Raw genomic sequence first — 25,221 nt, 5'->3', positions numbered from 1 at the left:
GAGCTTTAAGATGGTTAACTTAAAGTGCCAAGTAAATCTTAAAACAATGCTCTCTGAACAGTGAGAAACTTTGTTCTGATTATTTAAAGGTCATTGTCTTATGCGGCAGAATTGGGAATCAAAAAACGTCTTTGCAGGGTAATAAAAGTAGTATGTAAATTTTGTGAGGTTATATTTTCATATTGCTTGTTTTCTTGACTTAAAATTTTAAGTTCTGAAAATTGAACTTTTTCTTAGATATGCAAATAGAGCAGTGTTTGATTTTTGACTAATGAAGTTTCATTTCAGTATCTGCGATAGCTGGATATAATGTGTGCTTGGAATTTCAAACCAACCTGCAGTAAAGGGAATTCTAGTTTGACATAGCCATTTAAGGTTGCAAGTGAGGAAAAAAAATGTGTTTCTTCATAGATTATCACAGTTTGAACTATGAGCAAGGATAGGGAATGTAACATAACTGCCACCAAGAATCTTAGACTATATTACTACATATTTGATATTTAAAATTGTTGGGTACGTTGATACTGTAATATTATAATTGCGTATAGCAATATAATGTTTCAGAACAATTCATGGATGTTATATTTCTTTTTTATATTCGTAACAGAGTTTTAGACTATAATATGTGATTCTTATGTGTGTGAAGCAGTTTATGCTAATTCATTAGGTACAGCACAACTATGAACTATGGTTTCAAACTTCAAGGAGTCTGTAATATAGGAAAAAACGGGCAGTGTGTTAAAGAGGGAGATGGTGGGAACTAGGTCCTTCAGCATAGCATTAGATGAATTTAATCTTCACAGTGGCCTTTTATTGTTCTCTTTTTCCTTTTTTTTTTCCCCCAGATGATGAAACTGAAGCTTGAAGAGGTTAAGCGCCTATTGTAGGTCATATAGCCTCACTACTAGTCACTAGCATTCAAATTAAGATCTCTGCACTAAAGCCCCTCTATACCTAAAAATATGGGGCATTAAAAACAGGCCCTATGATATGTATCTCTCCATAAGTGGGTTGCCTGACACTACAGGTTTCATTTCATAGAAACAAGTACAGTGGTTAGGTTAGTAGGCCAACCTACAACTAAAAGCTCGTTTAACCCCCTAAAAATCTTGTGACTAGTATTATATTAACAGGGTCTTAGAATGTGGTCATTCATTTACAATCTCTCAGGAGTACTTAGTAAATGATGAGCACTGTTCCAGGTGCTCTGCAATACAATGAGGAGACTGCCTTCCTGGAGTCTATACGCTGGTAGTAGAAACAGACAAAACAAAAAATGGAACAATTATGTAATTTAAAAATAGTATCTTCTTAAGGGAAAAGTAGAGTGTTCTGTGACAGTTTAGGAAAGTTTCAATGATGAATTGCATTTAGAATGTCAAGATTAGGAAGCTGGGACTTCCAGTCGTAGTGGATTTTATTGTGGAATCCCATTGTCCTTCTTTTTAGCCCAAGGACCAATGCTAGGACCAGGCCTGCTTAGTGTCTCTTTGTGGTTTCAGTGTGTAGCTTAATGTATAGCATCCAGTCGGTCTCTAAGTAAGTCGTGTCGATGATGGTGATGTTCGCTTCTAGTCTTTGAAGGAGTTAATTGGGACGGAGTAAGAGGCTTCCCCACACCTCAGGTTGTTGCATTTTGAGAACCCTTTTTGGATTTCTTAAATGTTTTTCCCCTTAATGTGGTAGACCTCTTTAGTTTTTCTTATTCTCAGAGCTCTGGTATATGTTTAGGAAAGGGAAAAAACAAGGAGTAGAAAAATACAAAATTGGTTAGAAGAGTAAGAGTTGGAGGTCCTGGAGATTAGCCAGATCTAAACATCCCTGTATAGCCACCTTTGTCTGTCCAGGAAAAATAAAGGGTTTATTAGCATTTGTTGATGAAGGCACCTCTCCTGTGACCCTTTTACTTTTCCATAACAGATAGGTGTAAGTTGGGGTTAAGTGTGAAAAGTTACATGTGTATATGTGTATGTGTAAATTGGAGTTAATAGTGTAAAAAAAAAAAAAAAAAGGTCCTAGTTGTCTGTCAGATGGTGTCATAAGAAAGCCCAGGAGGAAGAGGCAGATTAAGTGGGGAGGTCTGGGAAAGGCTTAAAGGAAGATGTGGGAGTTGAGCTAGACTTGAGGGTGTAGATAGAATTCTACATTCATATAAATGACTGGTAGGATAAATTCATGGGGGTGGGAACGTGTATAATGCGTGTAATGACTAGTGAGAACTACTGTGCTGGTGAGTGATGTTAACATAGAAAATGCTGGGATACTGTTGGAGCTATATTGTGTCTGGCCTTCAGATGTCAGGCTGAGATTTTTATTTTCTAGGTTGCCATGGCAGATTTTTTTTGGTATAGCATTAGTAGTGTAAAGTGAAGGTTTTAAGGAGATTTTAATATAGGCAGGATGGATTAGACAGGGGCAAACCTGGAATCACGGAGACCAGTTCTGGATCTGTTGCTATAATAATCTGAGAGTTTAGTTGCTTGTACCAAGTTGGTAGTAGCAGGAATGGAAAGGAAGGAGACCATTGATCAACGATATTTAAAAGGAGTTGACAGGCTTTAGGAGTCTTGCTGAGCTAGGAGGTTGACAGAAAGAGGTCAAAAGCTACTCAAAGCCTTTGTGTCTGAGAGGCTATAAGAATGATTGGTACCCTTGACCAGAATAAGGGAGTATGTCGGGGGAGGGGGGAGAAGCTCTAGGTGGAAGTGTTGATCATGAGTTGGTCTTTGAGCTGGTTGAGAGGACATAGCATTTTAGGTGGCTAAAATCGGCCTTTCCAAAGGACTCCCAACAATATCTTCTGTTTCTCCTTCATAAACAAGAAGCACAACTCACTCTACCCAAAAAATCCTATCTCAGCTACCTAGTTGACTAGACTGTATATGCATATACATCCAAGCCAGAAACGTTGTATTCATCCATCCAATTATTCGTTCAACAAATACTTATTGGGTATTTTCTGTGTGCCAGGCGCTGTAGGCTTTGTGAAGGACAGACATGGACCTTGCTCTTAAGGGCATACCGTTATTTTGTAGGAGAGACGATAATAAAAAAATCACAAGTACATATTGGTAGACTGTGTTAAACTCTCGGAAGTATGCATCATGCTTTGAGCAGATATGTTGTATGGATTTGGCCCAATATGAGAGTTACTGGAAGAGGACTTTCTCACAAACACGAGGAATAAGCCTGCCTTTGAAAGTTCAGCGGTAAAATTCCCAGAGTGGATCGGTACAAAGCAGTACAAAATCATCCAAAAAATGAAGAATAAATAGCATCTTGGGCTTGAGACTGGACCATAACCTGAGTGAAAATTTTGCTATATCTGAAGACTTGGGTGGGATTGGTGTGGTTTGGGAATTGAGTAAAAGGAGAAAAACTGCAGGAGGAAGTTACTCTCCACTAAAAAATAGAGAGCAAGGCTTCACCAACTGGTTTTGATGATTATTTCAGTCCCAGTGCAAGGTCTTCCAATCACTTGTTCACGGATATATTCTTTCTTCTGATTCTCTTCGACACATTTTGAACTCCTAAATATGCCTTAGTGATTAAGATCTATCACTAAACATAGTAGACCAGAAAACTATTCTTCTGTGGAATGGGACGGGGGTGGGGGGCAGAATATCAAAGTAAGCCTTAGTTAAATAAGTACTTTTTATCATATGTAATAATATGCAAATGCTGTAAGAAAAAAATAGAGCAGGGTATGATGTATCAGGAGAGGAATGATGAGGAATGAGTGCGGGAAGAAAGGAGTTGAAATCAGAGAAGTTAATGGGTTGTACTGTTTGGGGATGTCATTGGTTGGTGTAATCGGCTGTTATTTAGGGAAATAGGGTGCCCCTGCAGATCTGAGCAGAGGAGGCACATGATCCGGCTTCACCCTTTGAAAGGATCACTCTGACTACTGTGTTATGAGGAGATTTTGGGGAGCTAACAGAGCCTTCCAGAGTAAGTTCTGGTCCCCATCAGATTTTCTCCTAATATTTTTTCTTCTTAGCATATAACAAGATTATGATTAAATATTGAATTTTTTATGTAATTATCATGTTTCTGCCAGTGATTATCAGTTACCATTGATTTAATAGCTTTTCAGGGGGAAAGAGAGCACTGTGACCATATTAAATAAATCTCTCCATCTTCATTTCAGCAACAGTATATTTAAAAAGTACATGTTAGAATCAAGGGAATGCTTGTTTAATACCTGTTTGCTCACACTCGGTATGGTAGGTAAGCTTCATGAAAAGCGGTCTTGTTCATTGCTGTATTTTTAGCCCCTTGGCCTAAGCCTTTCTTATAGTAGTTCCTCAATAAATATTTGTTGATTAAACTTTGATGATGACAGTCAGCCTAATTCCATGCTATTCAGAAACCTTATAATTTGCCTCCTTGTGAAATTTCGATATTCCCTGTCCATGTGACATTTATCCCAATATGAATTAGCAAATCATCTGTGAGTTTGGTTTATGTGATTCTTTGTAGGATCTGCTAGAGGCTTGATGGTAGACCTGATCCATGACAAAGCCAAGAGAATGCAGGGACCTGAGATGCCTGTCAGAAGGCAGCTGAAATCTAGATCTTGCCATTGGCCATGGCATTCGCATTTAGAAACTTTCACAGTTCAGGCCAATGTGGCTTCTAGAGAGCAAGGGAGATCTGGAAGTCTATACTGTTGTACTAGTATGGGTAAAGTGAATGTAGACCAAATCTTCAATATACAGACATCAGTGGCTCCTATAGAAAACTGAGGGGCCTAGAAAGTAGTTCTTATGAGGTACAGATGATGGAAGCTTTAGAGCCAGTTGGAGAACTCCTTAGCCACTTAGGAGTAGTCTCTCGGCTGTTTGGGAATTATTCTCTGAAGTGGCCAGTAACTTCAGAAGGACCCAACTCTTTGAAGCTGTAATAATCTTTATGTTTCCCACATCCGGCACATAATAGACGATTAGATGTTTGAAATGAAGACCTATTATAGATTGTAAAAAAAAAAAAAAAAAGTCTTTACTCAGATCTGGACATCCTGGGGCATTTTTCTGCTTCTCACTTGTCACCCAGTCAGGATTCTTATTGTTACAAATGTCAATGACCCAAACTATTTTCCACATTAATTCCAGGAGTGATACAAATGAATTCTTTAAGGCTCTTACCTTTTTTTGCTTTAGATAGCTTCTTTCCACTTAACCAGAAAAATTAAGCCTCAGCCCCAAATTATACCCTTTCAGTTTTTTAACCAAGGTTTCTTCTCTATTCCCAAATTAAAAAAAAAAAAAAATCTTGGACAGGACTTTGACCACCTTGGATCACATGCCCATTTGCTGGGGTAAAGACTTGCCCTCTGGTCTTCAGTAATTTTCTGTCCTTGGCTGCAGCCAAAATAACTATTGGCAAGCCTTCCAGAAACCATGTGACTAGAAAGAAAGGTCCAATTCACCGTAGGAAACCAAGGTGTGAAAGACTACGAAATTAGAGGTCTGCTGCTCCTCCCTTATAAATAGTGCCACATGCGCAGGGCCGGGAGGACAGTGAACCTGAGCATCTGCAGAATTCCAAGAATGATAGTATCAGTGATCCTCAAGGACGCTGTTTGCCGTACCTTGCGGAAGGAGTAATTGAAAAGGTAAGCAGGATGGGTCAGGCCTAGACCTGGGAGAATGGAGTCCAAGTGTTGAATTCTGAAGGAGAAACAATAAAAACTACACTTATTGGCCGTCAGGAGCAAAGGAGATTGAGGAAAAATAACCCAGTCCTGTTGTGCTTAGAGACTTTCTGTTAATATTTCAGTATATGTGCTTAATTGTACGCACATATTTTGGGGGGGTCTTATTGCTAATGTAGTGTTGAATACTATTTCCATTAAAATATTGTGTATGCCCATGGTTATGTATTCATTAGAAAATTCTTTAGTAACTATGATGTTCTGTCCCGTGAACATAGAATTATTTAATCGCTTCTCTATGTTTAGGTGGCTATGTTTCCTACTTTTTGCTGTGAAAAAAATCCCACGTAACATTCTTATATGCATGTCTGTTTCCTAGACTTGGAATTATTGGGAAAGGATGTGACCTTTTTAAAAGGTTCAGTACCTTAACATTTTGCCAATTTGCTCTGTAGAAGATTTGTATACATTTATGTTCTCTCCTGCAGTATATGAGAGCATATGAAAGTGCCACCATTTCTCCATTACCTGCAGTTAACACTCTTGATTGGACAGATGAAATTTAAAGATAACTGGTAGAGAATCTACATGGATTGTTGTTAGTGATGCAGGTGGTTTAGAATAGGGATTAGTTTTCCAGTTATCTTTTGCTACATAACCAACTACCCCAAATCTTAGTGGCTTAAAACAATAATCATTTATAGTTTCTCCCTTTCTTTGGGTTGACTGGGCTCAGCTATACCGTTCTTCTGTTCTTTGTGATGTAACTGAGGTCACACAGCAAACACATTCAGCTGGAATTCGGTTGTGGCTGGAATATCCAGTGTCTCTCTCCTCATGGCTTCTCATCACTTAGTGGTTTATCTAGAGTTTCTTTATAACATGGCAGCTGGCTTATTTTATTTTATTTTATTTTATTTTTTGTGAGAGAGCGAGAGCACATGAGTATATGCACGAGCTGGGAGGAGGGACAGAGGGAGAGAGAGCATGCTCAGCACGGAGCCTGTGGCGGGGCTTGATCTCACACCCCTGAGATCATGACTTGAGCCAAAAATCAAGAGTCGGACTCTTAACCACCTAAACCACCCAGGTGCTCCTTGGCAGCTGGCTTCTAAGGAGGAACATTTCAAGAGGACAAGCCCTAGTACACAAGCACTTATAAAACCTTTGCTTACATCATGCTTGCTCATGTCCTGTTGGTCAAAGCGAGTCACAAACCAAGACCAAAATCAAAAGTGGGAGAGGACTGTACAAGCCTGTGAATACCAGTAGGTGTGGTCATAGCAGACCATTGATGTAATAGATTACCAGAGATGGTAAATAAGTTACATCTAGGATCGCAGCTCTGACTGATTAGCAATAGCATTTTGAAGCACTGTATTCAGAAGAATTTGGAGACCAACTCCTGGATCAGTAGGAAAGCACGTTGCACTATAAGCTTAAAGGACTTCGATTAGGAGGTGGGTATACTGGTTGTATTTACCATCTTTTAGTGTCTGTGAATTTATATCATAAAGCTATAAACCTAAAAAATGAAAGCAGTTCATGAGCTTGCATGTAAGGTCGAATAAGTTTAAAGACATTTGAGTACTTGAGTAAATTGAGTCTTAAGCTTTTGTTCATCCTGGTTTCATATTGACAATACAGTTGATGTAGTATATCAGTGATAGGTAGACAGAAAGACAGATAACTGTCTCACCTACATATGCGTTTGCACGTGTGTTTGTGTGGGGGGAGATTTTAAGTGCTTGACTGAGTTGTCAGCTTGAACTCTGAATCAACTCATGATTCCAGACAGTAATTATCAGGGGCAGTATTTCCAAGTAGGCACTATAGCAGTCTGCATTCTAAGGGAGACTTAAAGGAACATGTTATTCCTCTGATACAGTAGTGCAGTCTCCTTTTTATACTTTTCCCTCCCACCACATACTGTGCTTCCTTTTCTTTGCATCCACGTGTGCATATATAAGCAAAATTGAGATTGTATTTAAAAAAGATTATACTAGATGTACTTTTTATTTAATAAATATCTTAGAGGGCGCCTGGGTGGCTCAGTTGTTTAAGCTTCTGCCTTTGGCTCAGGTCATGATCCTGGAGTCCCGGGATCAAGTCCCACATCGGGCTCTCTGCTCGGCGGGGAGTCTGCTTCTCCCTCTGACTCTCCCCCACGCATGCTCTCTCTCATTTTCTCTCTCTCTCAAATAAATAAATAAAATCTTTAAAATATATATAAAAATAAATATCTTAAATCTTTTCATATTAGTAGATATAAGTCAGCACCGTTCTTTCAGCGGCTACAAAATATGGTTTGATTATTTGACCATATCCCTATGTTGGACATTTAGGTTTTTAAATTTTTTTCTCAATTTCTAAAAGTGCGTAGTGAACATACTCACACATAAACTTTGTGGTTATTTGCAGATATTTTTAGAAAATGTTAAATGTGGGATAGCTGGATTAGGCCATGTGTATATTTTAGCTTTTGATAAATATAGTAAAATCGTGCTGTACATCACAAATACGGTCTAAATATTGAAATTATTAAAATGCATATTTACAAGGTTAATGAAAAACCACTGTTTTTCATTAAGTCTATGGAGTCACACAAAAAATAGGAAAGTGATAAAAAGTGACACATTGTGCAAAACTGACTGCATAATGAATCAGAAAGCCCCAGGTACCAGTGCATCCCATTCCTGAATGCCTTTGGGAATTGGAGTTGGTTCATCTACTGGAGACATTTGATAGGCACATCCAGATAAATGGTTTTACTATTCGTGATTTACAGTAGTCCAGCTGTCTTCCAAAAAATCTTTACCATTTTATCCTCACACCAGGCAGTGTATGGTATTATCCTCTCTTGTATTCTTGCCAGGATTTGGTATTACCAGACTTAACGTTTTGGCTAATCTAATGGACAAAAAATGGTATCTTGTTTGAATTTGCATGTTCTTGGTTTTGGCTATGCTTGGCAAGATTTCCTCTCTTTGTTGCCAGTTTGAATGTCTTCTGTAATTGCCTCTTCCATGTATTTTTTCTGTTTTTCTGTTCTGTCATATTCATTTGTATTTTTGATGTCTGAGCCAGTTAGCTTAGTAGAGATCTCCAAAGTATTTTGACTGTGTACTCCTACAGGCAAATAGTTTTTGATTATACACCCCCGTTGTATATTTATAAATTATACATGTATTGTTGTCAGTTCATGTCTTACATATTAGTAAAGCTTATTTTTTCTTACCATGATTTAAAAATTAATGTACATAGGGGTGCTAAATATTGTTTCTCACAACCCAGTGGAAGTCTAGTGTACATCCACCTGGAAAGCCACGAGTTCAGAGCACAATATGAGGTAGGCCCTTTATCAGCCAGTTGGATTTGCCAAGAGGAATGTGCTTCTTCCTGTGACACAGTGTGTATGTAATTTGTACGTCTATGGGCACTGAGTACTCTAGTGAAATAGAGAGTAGCCATGGGTCAGACCTTGGCTCTATTACTTCTACTAGCCATATTTAAGAAAATTTCTTAATCCTGTTTTGTACCAGTTTCTTCTTGCCTTACCTGTTATATAGGCTGATGTTGTTATGAGGTAATTTATGTAAACAAACTTTGAAAAACTGTAGAACATGGTATAGGTATAAAATACATGGGTATTTTTTTTTTTTTAATTTTAATTCACACGGGTATTTGTTTTGTGAGTTCATAACATTGGGTAAAAAGAGAATACATTTCAGTGTTACTAATGCTGGGAAACAACTTAAGATGTATGACCTACTAACAGTGGTTCAGAAACAGCATTTTAAGTTTTCATTCTGTGTAGATTTTAAACCTCTTGAAGGTAGGAACTTCACCAACACTATTATGTGTAATAAAAAGTGTTGGTGATGATATAGTGTACATTTAATAATATACATATTTGGTTTTTAAAATGCTGTTTTCTGGGGCGCGCCTAGGTGGCTCAGTTGGTTAAGCGACTGCCTTCGGCTCAGGTCATGATCCTGGAGTCCCGGGATCGAGTCCCACATCGGGCTCCCTGCTCAGCAGGGAGTCTGCTTCTCCCTCTGACCCTCCTCCCTCTCATGCTCTCTCTCTATCATTCTCTCTCTCAATAAATAAACAAAAATCTTAAAAAAAAAATAAATGTTGTTTTCTACTTAAGAAAGCCCTGTGATTTAGGAATTAGAAATCTGTATTTGTGAAATGCCTGGTGGTGCTAAGAAAGGCTTTCTTTAAAGAGTAAAGTAGCTACTGTCCGGGGCTAGAGATTAAAAAGGAAGGACCTAGCTTGAATATATTCTCCAGGGTAATGAAAAATTTAAGACATTGTAACATTAGGGACTCTGACATAGGCAAGTAGAACTGAATTAAAAGGAGAGAATGCTAAGGGCTGTATATAATATAGTATGCCCAGGAGTGACCACGAAAAGGCAATTTTGAATATAGATGTTGCTGTTTTTTAAAAATATATTTTATGAATTTTTTTAAAAAAATGAATTTAGCTGTAAAATAAATTGTAGAAAAGGGCAGCTGAAGGATGAAGTTAAGAGAACTAAAACCCTTGTCTTTAATAAAAAGGAATAAAAAAAATTGGGACCACACCTGTGTAAATGTTAGGTTTGAAATATTTAAAATGTATTAATACCCAGGCTCTGCAAAGGTGCTGGAAAACAGGCGCTCTGAGGCAGGCCCTGCTGGCTGGCATAGACCAAGCCCGTGACCAGGAGTGGCTGCAGCGGTCACGTTCCTCTCTCTCCCTCCTGTTTGGTTCTCAGAACAACCCCACGGGGTTCCCTGGTCCACTTCAAGTCACTAAACCTTTTATGCTTCCCCAGATGAATGGGGAGGGGGCAGATAGAATATATACTTAATTATTATCTATTTTCCAAAACTTAGTTACTTAAAACTCTTGGAGGAGGTAAGAGACAGGAGGCGGACAAAAAATGAAATCCTTACTAAACTTGGAAAAAGAGGTAAGTTTCTCAGAAACTATTCATACTGAGAAATTTCTATACTTCAGAGAAAAAGGATCAAGGGACAAGAAAATCAACTACTTACATCTTTCTTTTATGGAGGATCCCAGGTCATTTTGAACATTTACCTAGTAATTCAGATTTTTACAATATCAAGTCAGCCCCGCCATTCTAATATGAATGATTTTCAGTTCAGCTGCTGTTCCTTTCTCAGTGGAGCTGCAGAAGAAACTGTGAATTGAAAACAAGCAGTAGTATTGGTAGGAGAAGTAAAATCCTTTGACCTGGTTCTAAATCCTTTCTGTATATAACAGTTCCTGCCTGGTCTACTTTTAAAGCCTCATTGCAGAAAACCCTGAAATTAAAATATTTCACAGTTTTTGGCTTCAATTCCTCAAAAACATAAAACGAGAGATATAACAGATTATCTGAGTTGTGAATAGTTATGTTTAATTAATCTTGTGTATCAGTTATTGCTATATATAACAAACCATCTAAAAATTCAGTGGCTTAGAACAATATATACTATTTTTGCACATATTCCTCTGTTGGCTGGGCAATTCATCTAGCTTCGGTTGGGTTTCCTCTTGTCTGAGATTAGCTGTGGGTCAGGTAGGAAATTTTACTGATTTTGGCTGGTCTAGAATGGCCTTAAATCTGGGATGGTGTGAAGGACTGGGCTGTCTTTCACATGATCTCTCATCCTCCAGTAGGCTTGCCCAGGCTCGCCTCTGTGGTGAGGGCAAGTTCCAGGTGAGGGAGCAGAGCATTCCAGGTTTCTTGAGGCCTGGGCTCAGAATTAGGATAGTTTCACTTCCACTGCTTTCTGTTGGCCAAAGAAAGTCACAAAGCCAAGCTCAGATTCAAGGAGTGGAGAAACAGACTCCCATCTTTCTTTCTTTTTTTTTGTTTTTAAGATTTTAGTTATTAGAGCAAGAGGGAGAGGGAGAGGGAATCTGAAGCAGACTCCGCACTGAGTGCAGAGCCCGATGGGGGGCTCGATCCCCAGGTCCTGAGATGGTGACCTGAGTGAAAACCAAGAGTCAGACGCTTAATGGACTGAGCCACCCAGGTGCCCCTCGACTCCCATCTTTTGAAGGAAGAATTGGAAACTCGCATTATGAGGGTTTGTGGATACAGGGGTGGGTGGGGGTGGGAGGTGGAGAATTGGAGCATTTTTGTAATTCATATAGCCCATGTGCCAAAAAAAATTATTGAACCCAGCTGAAGTTTATGGTTCCTCAGTCTTAAATATGGGATTACACTTGATCATGGTCATACTACTGATCATGTACTCCTATGAGTAGATAGAAAGGTAAATGAATGTGTGTGTGATTCTCTTCTTTATTAAGTCTCTTAGTTCCTAACTCCTGTAGAGTAATTTATCTTTTTTCTTTTGATGATGTGTTTGGTATGGTAGTCTCATTGGGGCTGTGTCTGTTTAAGGTTCAGAATGGGCCCTAGTGCTTCTGTTGTGGGGGCCAAGGATGGGGAAGATACATAGATGTCAGTGTGTTTCTGAGAAATAGAAAACCTCCCCTATCCTGCCCACACCTAAAACCCACTGACCAGGCACTTGATGTCCTATTACCATGTTTTATTTTCCTTGTGGCACATAGCACTGGCTCAGGTTCTTGTTCATTCACTTTTTTGGTGGTTTGTCATCCCCCACTGGGATGTAAGCTTCATAAGAGCAGGGACCTCCTCTGACCTGTTCACTACTGAATTCTCAGACCTTAGAATAGTGCCTTCATCTTCTCAGGAAGTGCTCAGTAAATATTTGTTGAACAGTTTTAATAAAAGTTTTGTGATAGGAGTGTTATATGCTCTGTGTCTGGTACATTGTAGACACTCATTAAGTATTTATGCAAGGAGGCTCATGGACAGTGGGAGCTCAGAGAAAATAAACATTGGGAGCCACAAAGGGTTTTTTCATGATGCGATGAAAGGCAGATGAGCAGGAGAGTTTAGGGTATGATACATTTGTTGAAATGTTATACCATTGGACTTCAGGCTGGGAAAAGGAGGTGGAATAAGAATCTGATGGGTTGGAATAGAAATTCTCTCAAAACCAGAGAATCCGCAGAGGGAAAGTATGTTGGGAGGTTAGGGTTGTGTTGATGCAGTGTGATCACTGAAGTAGTGATTTCAAATGTGCCACATTGTGGGCCTGAATGGGCGTGAATGCTTGGCCCTGGTGGTTGAAGGACCTTGAGGGGTAGGAGTAAACAGCTGCTGTTTGAGATTGTGCATCAGTAGAGCTGACGTCCTCAGGGGAAAGTCCTTAACAGCCAGCATACTGGGGTAATGCTTTGAGAAGACTTTGAGGCCATAGGAAAGTTTGCTAATTAGGAAGCACCACTTCCATAAGTAGTTTATTCTTACTTATTTGCTTATTTTTGTATAACTGTAGGTGGTTTAGTTTACAAAATAGGTGGAGTGCAGGCTAGGTCGGGGACAGAAAGAACAAAGCCTTGTAGGGCTAATGCTGGGTCAGGGGATGGACTGAGAACAGAACGGGGATGGTGTGAACCTGGGCATCAAGGGGCTTGATGGGTTTAGTTTCGGTAGACCCTTACACAAAAGTGACCCTGGGACTAAGGGACAGAGGGGCCATAATTCATTTGACCAAGGGGGATGGTCAGCCCAGGAATTTATATAGTACCGTTTATCAAGTACTAAAATCCAAAGATGAGGATTTTCAAATTAGTGTTGTCTGTGTTTTGGTCATAAAGTTTTTTGTATTGGTATTAGCAGAAGTAGATGTTTTAAATGTAAATAATTTAATCTCTTCTTTTTGCTGCTAATCACTTTGACGGTTCAAATTGTGTGGTGAACCAGAACAAAATTTCATAATCTTTAAACCACAAAGTTACCTAATGGACAACAGAGTAGGAATTACAGTAGTGGAAGATTTTACAAATTCCTGAAACCACCTGGAAATAATTTTAGGAAAGGCATTTGATTATAAGCTCATAAATAGGGACTGTGTAACATGAAGAATAATTAATAGTAATTACTTTCTTGCCTTTAACCCTTTGGTCAGACTTGTCCCACTGAAGGGAACAAGGCAGGTTAAAAATCTATATAATTTAACTCCCTGCACATCTAGTTTGTTTTGTGCAACTAGCAGTAGTCTAAACTCTGTGGATCAATTAATATTTATTTTACTGCTACTTATATCTGATGCTAAGAATTTTTAAGCCTTTTTTGAGTATGTGTTTTATTTCATTACAAAAAATTTAATACATACCGAATTAATACATTTGTCAGATGATACTTACATGATACTCCTGCACATGATGCTCAGCTTTAGGTACAGAACATGTCTTGGACCTTTGAAGCCCCCTCTTCCTTACCCTTCCTCAGTCCCATCCCTGTGTTTTCTGTGTCCCCACGTCATAGACAGCCACCGTCCTGAATTTGTGTTTATAACATTCTCATAGTTTTCTTAAATTTTATCACATATGTCTGAGTCCATATACAATACATAGTTTAATTTCTCCAGCTGTTTTTTTAAAAACTATACAGTGGTAAAGTTATTCTTTGTGTGATTTAATTTTTTTAAGATTTTATTTATTTAACAGAAGGAGTGAGAGAGAGCACGAGCAGTGGGGAGAGGTAGAGGCAGAGGGAGAAGCAGGCTCCCCGCTGAGCAGGGAGCCCAATTCAGGGCTGGATCCCAGCACCCTGGGATCATGACCTGAGCAGAAGGCAGACACTTAACCGACTCAGCCACCCAGGCGCCCCTGATTTAATTTTGTTAAACACAGTTTTTTGATGAGATTTATCCGAAGTTGATGTGGTTTATTTTTATGACTATGTAGTATTTCACTATATAATTATACCACAATTTAACCATTTACGAGATTAGTGGACATTTGTTTCCTATTTTATGGCCATTATGTGAACATTGTTGTCTGTCTCCTCATGTACATTTGCAAGAGTTTCTCTAGAATATATAACTATCACTGAGATTATAAGGTATGTGCATTTCAACTTTATTGAATATATTTTCTGAAGTGGTACTATTAAGTTCCCTCTAGCGGTATATGAGTTCTTGTTGCTTCATATCTTTGTCAGCACTTGATATTGTCCAACTTTTACATTTTTGACAATCTGGTGGTTGTCAAATATTTTCTTATTGTGGCTCTTACTTTGGATTTCCCGGATTAGTAAAATTTAGCATCTTGTATTAGGTCCACTGTATATTTGTATTTCATCCTCTGTGACATGCCTATTTATATATTGTCTTTTTTTCTTGGCATCTTTTTTCTTATGACTTTTAGAATTTTTATGTTTGTCTATTAATGACAAATAGTAACCTTTTACATATCTGCTCTCCAAGTTTGTGACTTGCTTTCACTTTCTTTAAGGGCTCTTTTGATGAACGTAATTCTTCATTTTAGTGTAATTATTTATCAGTCTTCTGTAGATTGATAGGGATTTTTTTTCCTCTTTTTAGCCCTTTTTGTCTTTTTCCATTTTAGTCCTTATATTTCTTTGTATTGCTGGCTGGTACATCCAGTACAGTGATAAATAGAAGCAACTACAGCTCTGACTTAAAAATAACTGCTTCTAACTTTACCATTAAGAATGATATTTAGGGACACCTGGGTGGCTCAGTCCACTAAGCATCTGACTCATGATTTCGGCTCAGATCATGATCTCAGGGTTGTGAGATTGAGTCTGCTTGAGATTCTCTCCCTCCGCCCCTTCTGCACTTGCGTGCATGTGTGCGTTCTCTCTAATAAGTCTTTTTAAAAAAAGAATATTTAATGAAGGTTTTTGAAAGGTATCCCTTTCAGGTTAAGAAAATTCTCTGCTATTCCTAGTTTGATAAGAACTTTTATTGCGTGAGTGTTGCATTTTATTGAATATTTTTTCTGCATCCATTGAAATGACTTTTTTAATTTGCTAACTCAGTGAATTACTGTGAATTGTGTTAATACACTTATTAATGGTAAACCAACCTTATATTCTTGGAGTAAACCCAACTCGGTTACGATATATTTTCTATTTTATACATTGCTCTGTTGCATTTGTCGGTGTTTTGTTTAGGACATTCCCATTTACGATAATGAGTGAAATTGCCTTATAATATTCTTCTCTTATACTGTCATTGTCTGCCTTTAATATCAAGGTTATTCTAGCCCCAGAAAGTGAATTGGAGGGTATTCCATTTTTTTATGTTCTGATTGCATGAGATGGGAATCAATTATTGGGAGAAAAGTGTTGTTATAATTTTTTTTAAAGATTTTATTTATTTATTTGAGAGAGAGAGAGAATGAGAGAGAGGGAGCACGAGAGGGAAGAGGGTCAGAGGGAGAAGCAGACTCCCCGCCGAGCAGGGAGCCCGATGTGGGACTCGATCCCGGGACTCCAGGATCATGACCTGAGCCGAAGGCAGTCGCCCAACCAACTGAGCCACCCAGGCGCCCATGTTGTTATAATTTTTGACTGTTGTGATGACTTTTCATTTTCTCTGTGAAGTTCTGTCATTTTTTTTTAATTTGTGAAATTATGTTAGCAGATGTAGGCAAGTGTGAAATGATATATTTTATTAAGTACAGAATCTGTCATCAGAATGAATTCAACATTTTATCATTAGAAGGGGACCTTGATCTCCATTTATACTCAGGGCCTTGCCTATTTTGTCTGATTTTAATATGTCATGCCAGCCTTCTTTTATTTAGTACTTGCCTAATATAACTTTTTCTACTCTTTTACTGTTAAAAAAACATCTTTGTGTATCCGTTTTCTACATATCTCTTTTAAATAGCATATAAATTTTTATCTAGTTTGAAACATTTTTTTATCTAGAAATTTAGTCAGTTTCTATTTCTTGTGATCATTGGTATATTTAAAATTATTTATGCCTTCCTCTTTTATACTTCTCTTGCTTTTTTTGATTTTTAAGAAGATAAGCTATATAATTTTTTACATAGTATAGACCTCAAATATTTAGATAGCAGTAGATAATACATTTCACCTTAGTAGTTGACTTATAGGAGACGTAAATTTCAGTATGTACCACAAATTCAGTAAGAAGTTATTAGAGGAAATGCCTGATAAAAGGTCTTCATAATTTTGGAAGAAGTAATTCTAAGGAGGATTACTGACTGTTCTTTTGTGTAGTTGGCTAGTTAAATATGCTGGTTAAATGCTTTTTGCTTTTTTGTTGTTTGTATTCATCAATGGAAGCAGAATGTTAAAACTTAAAAACTAGAATTTCTTACTAATAATCTGATATTTATATTGGCTTTCTGGTGACTTAAAGTAAAATGTCATTTTTTAATCAAGACTTCAGCCAACACCGAGTACCATCTGGATTAAGATCTGTACTTGTGAGTACAGAGAAATCAGGCTTTACCCTGAAGGGTTCAGATGTCCCAGCATTATCTCCTGATGTTAAGTTAATGCCAGGTAAGAGTGAAAAACCTCCTTCTTGCTGTATCAGTATTGAGCTAAACCTCTGGGTTCATAGAGGCATGGCTGAAGCATAGGGAGAAAAATGAAGCAAGGGGATGAGAAACAGTAAGAAAGAGTCAGTAAAGAAGGAAGGAATTCTAGTAGGGGTGTGCAGGTCGAATAGATTGGCACTGACCATTTCCTTCAGTTGCCTGTCTTTTTTATTTTTTTTAAAGATTTTATTTTATTTATTTGAGAGAGAGAGTGAGAGAGAGCACAAGATGGGGTAGGGTCAGAGGGAGAAGCAGACTCCCTGATGAGCAAGGAGCCTGATGCAGGACTGATCCCAGGACTCCGGGATCCTGACCTGGGCCGAAGGCAGTCGTTTAACCAACTGAGCCACCCAGGCGCCCCAGTTGCCTGTCTTTAAACAGATTATTTAAAGACGCATGCATGAACTCTTAGTGCTTATCTGAAAGCTCATTTTCACATATTGGGAAGACTTCACAAGCTCTGAGGTGTGTTTTTATAATATCAGCTGTTTCACCTGGCAAGAAGGAAATCCAGACAATCCCAGACTTGTTTTAATCATGAGATTAAATAAAAACACTTTTGGGGCACATGGGTGGCTAAGTCCATTAAGCCTGTGACTTGTGATTTTGGCTCAGGTCATGATCTCAGGGTTGTGAGATCGAGCCTCTTGTGGGGCTCTGCACTGGGTGTGGAGCTGATTAAGATTCTCTCCCTCTGTCTCCTCCCTCCCCCAACCCCTGCAACTCTATTAGTAAAAGAGCTCTTGCTGGCGATGGAAGAAAGCAAGTCTTTCCTATTAAGTCCCTAAACCTTGATTTTTCTTCAGGTCCTATGTGTGTATTGCTCTGTTAGTTTTTAGTCGAACATCTTCCTGATCTGGAGTAGTTTGGGGACATGTAGATTTTTTAATAAGCTTTAGAATCACCTGTATCAGGACTTTAAATGTGACTTACTTAGAATCAAATGGAATATCTTTTCTTTTGCAAAAGAAGATAACCATTTAAAGATGTGAATCGTAATCTTGGGCATATAATATTAATCTTTATCTAGAATTTGTTTTACTCTGCACTCAAGATTGCAAAGGCCTCCGCTTGGGTGACAAGGCTATGAATGATAGAATTATTTTCTCACAATCTTCACAGTGAATCAAACACATGGGAAAGAATAGTGAAACAATTTCTGGCTTCTGTGGAACTGAGCATGATAACACCTTACTGACCCAAATGTCCTAATAACCCCTGAAACAACTCGCATGGCTCTCTGAAAATAACTCATCTCTGATTGAAGATCTTGTTTATCTTCAGAGACACTCCTGAAAAGTGTGCACTGAATGACTGGTCCTGTTCTCTGTCAGTTTACACACAGGTAGATCCAGGTGTATGGAGAAGGTAATTTTTACCATTGTATATGTTATTTTTGTTTGCTTTCTGAGACAGTTATTTGTATTAGAAAGTAGTTTCCATTTTACAGTCTTGCTCTTTGAAGTTTCCTGTGTCAGTTCTTGTCTCACGAAGTGAGTGTTGCAGGGGCCTCCCTTGGAATGCGATCTTTAATTGGCAGAGGAATCAAAAAGGTAGAGTATTTCCTTGCTTTTTTTTTTTCTTCTTTAAGGAATAGAACCAAGCCAATCATTACAACTTCTGTGAAACAGAAGAGGAAGTAACTGGAAATTTTTGTAGAGCAGTGTAGAAAGTTGGTTTTTTATTTTAGAAAGTTGGTTGTGTAGAGTTTCTCAGGTTTAGTGGTGAAACTATATATGACACTGAATTTTTGTTTTAGTTTTAGTAAGAAAGCACACAAAAATTCAGTATTCCATTTAGAGTAAATGTTCCTGGCATCCAACATGATTAACACTGCTTGCTGTTGTTCTCTTACTGTAATGGTCAGCTTATTCTGCTTGCTATTTCCAGGACTTGTCCTTTTCTTTTTTCTAGCTTTATTGAGATATAATTGATGTATACTACACCAAGACATTTTATTGAAGTACAACTTCCCAGCAGTAATTTTTTCATTATAGTCTTCTCATACATTTGTTTGGTATGAACTCTGCTTAGGAATTACGGTTTTGTTTCCCTCTCTATAGGACATGAAAAAATTCATGCATTTATTCAAACATTTGAGCCCCTAATATATGTTAAATATTGACTGTCTATTGGGAATATAATAATGAACCAGACAGACCTGGCCCTTACCCTTGCATATGTTGCAGTCCAAACACAAAACCCCTTGCAGTGAATTTAAAATTACAAATAAAAAGTTTGAAAATTTTAAATAAGTTTATTTTTTATTGAGAAAAGATGAAATTTACTGAATTTTTTATGTTACATAATCTGTCAGGCAGTGGTATGCAAAGATGAAATAGGCAAGGTCTACAAACTAGTTATTCTCAGAACTTCAAAATTGATTTTGGTAGTCACTAGTAATGTAATAACATTTATCTAATACCTACTATTTGCTAGATACAATGCTAGACACTAGGGTAACAAATTGCATGCTAGTAGTAGAGCTTTTGTATGTTTTTTATTTTTTTGAGCTTTTGTATGTTTTTTATTTTTTTAAGACTTTGAGAAAATGGTTACTTGAATTAGAAACTATTTGCATTTGTACCTGTTATTTTAAGTTTTTGTCTGCTTGTTTTATGTAATGTCTGCTGTTTGTGGAACACTGAACTATGTTCCAGGCACTCTGCTCAGTATTTTGTATGCATTATGTATGTCATTTATTGCATACACCATATGGACCCTCCCACCAGTTGTTGAGCATTTTATGTACCTGTCACTATGTAAGCATTTCATCTCTTTACAAATGAGGAACCTAAGCCTTAGAGAACTGGCAGAGCTGGGATTCAAACTTGGGGTAGGTTGCAGTTGTGGGTGTGGATCCCACCGGAAAAGATCTTATAGCAGTTGAGCTTTATGGTAAAATTTTCATCTACAGAATAAATAATAGAGGATCAGATTATTTAAAATCCACCAATTCAGAAGAGAGGCAATAGAAGATTGGAGTGGTACTCAACTTGGAATTAATCATTTTATAGAACCAATATTATATCTGTTATGACCAGCTTTTTTATTTTTTGTTGTTGTTGTTTAAAGATTTTATTTATTTATTTGTCAGAGAGAGAGTCAGAAAACAAGCAGGGGGAGCTGCAGGCAGAGGGAGAAGCAGGCTTCCCACCGAGCAGGGAGCCTAATGAGGGCCTTGATCCCAGGACCCTGGGATCATGACCTGAGCCGAAGGCAGCCACTTAACCGACTGAACGACCCAGGTGTCCCAGTGACCAGCTTTTTAAAAAAAAAAACTCCACCCATTTCAGCTAATACAACTATTGTCATAAACCTAGGATCAAGTTTATAATGAAATTTTAAAAAATTAATTCCATAAAATTAGGCTGGAAATTCATGTCTTTTCTTACAGCCAGTGTCCCGTGTAAAGGTAGTCATCTTATGCTGATGGCTTTAAAAATTGATAGTTTGAAAAATAATCTCTTTTTTAGTACGTTTTCTAATGCTCCCCCCCTTCCTCCCCCCCCCCCCCCTGCTTTCTTACAGGTTCTGGGCTTCTATTGGCTTTACAGTTCTCTATTTAGAAGAGAAAAAAAAAAAAAAACCCAAACTAGAGTGTAAAGTAGCTATAATAAGACATTCACCTGCCGAAGTATTGCCTCACCTCCATCTGAACATAGTCCTGCCTCCCTGGTTTCTATGGGTGTAGTAGAAATCTTGTATGGTTTTTGAAGGGAAAGGAACAGGACTTTTGCAGTTATGACCCAGTGGCATAAACTGACCTCAGTCTATACCGGCTTGCTTTATTATTGACCTAATTATCTTACCCACAGCAAATCGGATATGGTTTTTATCTTGCCCATTTTTCTTTTATTTTAAGCCAATTGTAAGTGGGCCGGCATCTCTGATTTTAAATGGCATTAAATTAGAATTAACAACTGAATAATTCAACTGATGTTATACAACTTAGAACACAGACCAGACAATAAATTACTGAATCGAACATTCCAAGTATTTTCTAGTGTGCCTTTAACTTTTGCTGGGCACAAATGGAAATTCTCAGCTTCTGACGATCGTAAGAAGGGTTTGTTACTGTTTAGTAATACAAATTAAAACACAGCTGGGAATGAAGTAGTTAGCCCAGTCTCACAGACATTAGCCTCCCTCTGTTTATTTCCGCCTGTGTGTATTCCTAGAAGCAAACAGCTGTGCATTCAGTTTTATTCTTTATTCCTTTACTTAAAATCTGGATTTCAAAAGAAGCAAACTGGGCATTTAGGCTTAGAAAAATTGCCTTATCTTTTTCAGTTGAAACAATGATATATCGATATATCCATAATATTAAAATTTTTTGAAATAGATTTACCCACAATTTCATATAGTTGTGGCCATAATTTACCTACCCTTTAATAGTTCTCCCAGGAGGTTTAAAAAAGTATAAAAGCAAAAAAAAGAGGGGGGGCATGGGTGGTTCAGTCAGTTAAGCGTCTGCCTTCAGCTCAGGTCATGGTCCCAGGGTCCTGGGGTCGCGGGGAGCCCCACGTCGGACTCGCTGCTCAGCAGCAAATCTGCTTCTCCCTCTCTCCCTCTTCTTCTCCCTCTGTGGTCTCTCTCACTCTCTCTCAAATAAATAAATACATTTTTTCTTTTAAAAATGTATAAAGGCTGTAAGAGGACTGGAAAGTTCCTCAGCTCGCTTCCCTACCTCTTCACCTCCTTTTTTCTCCAGCCACTGGTGACAGTTTCTTATAAAGATTACACTGTATTGTATAGTTAAATCATAATATATTCCATTAGTCCTATTTTCAGTGGTTGGTTTTTCTAATCCTTTTTATTAATTTAATTCTATAAAAAAATCCTTGAACATAAATTCCTTAAAGCATTTTCTTCAGCTAAGTTCATAGTTGTAGAATTGCTGGGTCAATGAGTATGAATTTTAAACTTGACACTTTATAGTAAGATGTCTTAAAATTAAACTTTAACTGGAGCGGGGACGGGACACAAAAGCTTTATAATCTTAATATTCTAAGAAGTAATTTTTTTGCTACTCAAATACTAAAATATTAAATAAAATTGATAGTAATAATAATATTAATAGCTCACATTTATGAAAGAAAGCAGTAAGGCTTTTGTTTTTCATTTAAATCAAAGGATTTTTGTAGAAACCCTAGTCTTATAAAATGTCTGGCACTCAGGGTTTTTTTTTTTTTTAACTATTTAAGTTTTTAGAAATTCAAGTCCCTTCTTAGCAGCAATATGTTAACATTTTAAATTAGAAATGTTCAGAACATTCCCTAAAGAAAGAGAGTAGGAAAACTTAGGTAATTTTATGGAATATTTTCTTTTACTCTTCAGCTTTACCCCTATATTTTTAAAGAAAAGCAAATTCTCTCACAGCTCATTTTGAATCAGTTACTGTTTCTTTTTTTTATTTTACTGGAAAAATAAACTTAAGCAAATGTCCGAAAACTTCCATCTGAATTGGCTAAAATATGTTTTTGTGTTAAAGGCTGAAGTGTTTCCTCATTTGTAAGAAAATCCTTTATATATTAAGAGCTAATTGGTTTAATAGTTAGCTACATACTAAAACATAGTCAATACCCCATCTCACTCTGTGATTCTCATGTGCACCTAAGATTGAGAACTACTATTTTGATCTCTCAGATTTTGCAGGTAGGATCTTGCTCCAAGTAATAGTTCAACCTTTTATAGATTTAAAATGGAGCCTTTACTTTCTAAAGTATGCCGACTACTCTTGTTTCTCCAGGATTAGCAGGTACTCAGATACTGATATGTTGAGAATATGCCAGTAAAACAATTTCTAGGAGCAAAAACTTTTGGCATTGAAAGAAGAGAATTTACTATAACATATGTGCTTTTGGAAATTAACCAAGATTGAGTATGTGGGTGCCAGCTTCAAAACGGAACTAAGAATGTTCTTTCCTTTGGGGCAAAGGAAAGAAATATAATCTCAATTATTCAAATTAGATATCCGTTTTCAAAACAGAATGAGTAGATTTTTCTGGAGCCATAAAGTAGTCTTACTTTTGTTCCTATAATATAGATTTGCACGCACTCATTTAAGTGAATGGCCAAAAAAAAAAATTACTACTCATCTGATGTGAATCAGAAATCATTTAACTTCTGAAAAGCAATTGAACTATGATGCAGTCATTTTGGGGAAATGCAGGAAGTTCACAATTAGGTTTATTGCTTTAGGAATTGCTTTGTATTTATGTCGAAATACAAGTTTGTTTTAATATAAAATGGAATTATTATACATTTGCCTTAGTTTAATGTTTTTACTTAGTACAGAACTTAAGTAATTTGAGAGGAACAAGTTGCTATTCCAACTTTCATTTTATTCCCACTAGAAAGTTCTCAACATTAAATTCCTTTATTCAACAAATTACTGAGTTCCTACTATGTGTCAGGCAAGCTCTGATTTTTTTTTCCCCCGTCGGCATTTTGTTAGGTGATTTTAAAATGATGACCCTAGTTTACTGCATTATTCTTTCATAGAAAATGGGTTTATACTTAATTTTAACCCTTCTTCTACCTAAGAGTGTTATACTGAACATTTCTGGGGAAATTTTTTCTTTTGAAGCAAGAAGGCAAAGAAAATAGGTTATTTATGGGTAAAATTGATTTTTCTTAAACATGAAATTACTGGACATAATTCATCCCTTCAATTTATTTCCTTGAAGACAATTTTTTTCTGTAATGTTTTAATATTTAAAGGAACCAAAATTAAAAGGAAGTCTGTCTCCGCACTTTCTAGTCTGGCCATTCAATGTTTTAGGATATTAATATATTCCTTGTCAGATTGCTTTGTGGCTTTAGCTAAAGAATGAAGCACTTGAGCATTTCATCTTGTAAGAATGTGGACCTTATGAACAGATTCAGATAGAAATTTCCTTCCAAGTATTATATTAGCAAGGTAGTAATGAAATAATACTTGAAATTATAGGGGAGGTAAAAACTAGACAGTATAATTAGACAAGTTATAATTTAGTAAGTATAGAAGGGTCAGCATTCACAATTACTTTGGAAAAATGCAGTAGACTTTTTCATTTTCTTCAAGTGTTTATAATCTTGATGTGTCCTTTCATGCCAGTATTTTCAAGGATCAGTAGGATATTACTACATTAACTTGAGTTTTAAATATTCTTATTTGAACATTAATTGCTAGAATAACAATGTTTTTTCTAAGCTGATTTTTACTAAAAAATCAGAGGCAAGAAAATTCTAGCTTTATTTTCTCTGTCTTATAACTACACAAGTTTGCTTTATCTTTTAAAAGAATAGCATTTTATTATATCATGTAAAAAGTATTCCTTATATTGATTTTTCTGGTTAATTCAGAATGTTTTGTTTATGAAAAAGGAAAAGGCATTTCATTGAAAAATGTTTTTATAGGGGAGTAGCATAGAAAAATAACCCACTTGTGTGTGTTTCTTAAAATTTAAGTTAATACACTGAATTCAAGCTTAATTATGCTACGTGTATCCTGGTTTTTAATAAATTTAAAATTTTAAATTAATAATCAACTGAAATTTGTATAGAGTATCTAAGTACATTTTTAATTTTATTATGTTGTATTAATCACCATACATTACATCATTAGTTTTTGATGTAGTGTTCCATGATTCATTGTTTGCATGTAACACCCAGTGCTCCACGCAGTACGTGCCCTCTTTAATACCCATCACCAGACTAACCCATCCCCCCACCCCCCTCCCCTCTAGAACTTCCAGTTTGTTTCTCAGAGTCCATAGTCTCTCATGGTTCATCTCCCCCACCAATTTTCCCCCCTTCATTTCTCCTTTCCTACTAGCTTTTTTTTTTTAACATGTGATATATTACTTGTCTAAGAGAGACAGGTCTGTGCTATTTACCACTATCTCAGATGTTTTCATCATTTCTTAAACTTTTACTTTTTCATTTTCTGTTACATTTGTCATTTGCGTGGTACTTTGGAGGTAATTAATAAAGGTAGTTCTCAGTCATGAGTTATGCTCAGACTTTATATAAATCATTTGTTTAGGGGATGCCTGGGTGGCTCAGTTAGTTAAGCATCTGCCTTCAGCTCAGGTCATGATCCCAGGGTACTGGTCCCTGCTCCGCGGGGAGCCTGCTTCTCCCTCTC

General features: G+C 37.1%; 1 protein-coding gene across 22 annotated transcripts in view; it reads left to right on the top strand.

Moving 5' to 3' along the window:
• The window catches only part of PLEKHA5 (pleckstrin homology domain containing A5), a 238,691-nt gene that overhangs the window by 6,510 nt on the left and 206,960 nt on the right, over window positions 1–25,221 (top strand). The window contains exon 4 of one of the 22 annotated variants that reach the window (XM_073877918.1): window positions 846–883. The exons of 20 other annotated variants lie outside the window; for them this stretch is intronic. In XM_073877918.1, coding sequence (XP_073734019.1) covers window positions 846–849 — 4 coding nt within the window. In that variant the 3' untranslated portion in view covers window positions 850–883. Of the gene's footprint in view, window positions 1–845; window positions 4,418–25,221 lie in introns of those variants that run through there. One more of the 22 variants, XM_073877917.1, reaches the window with a different exon arrangement.

Source organism: Callorhinus ursinus, unplaced genomic scaffold, assembly GCF_003265705.2.
Source record: "Callorhinus ursinus isolate GAN/ISIS: 27379988/994484 unplaced genomic scaffold, GSC_fseal_2.0 scaffold27, whole genome shotgun sequence".
Classification (NCBI taxonomy): domain Eukaryota; kingdom Metazoa; phylum Chordata; class Mammalia; order Carnivora; family Otariidae; genus Callorhinus; species Callorhinus ursinus.
Note: the sequence above shows the minus strand (reverse complement) of the source record. Positions and strands in the feature narration are given on the sequence as shown.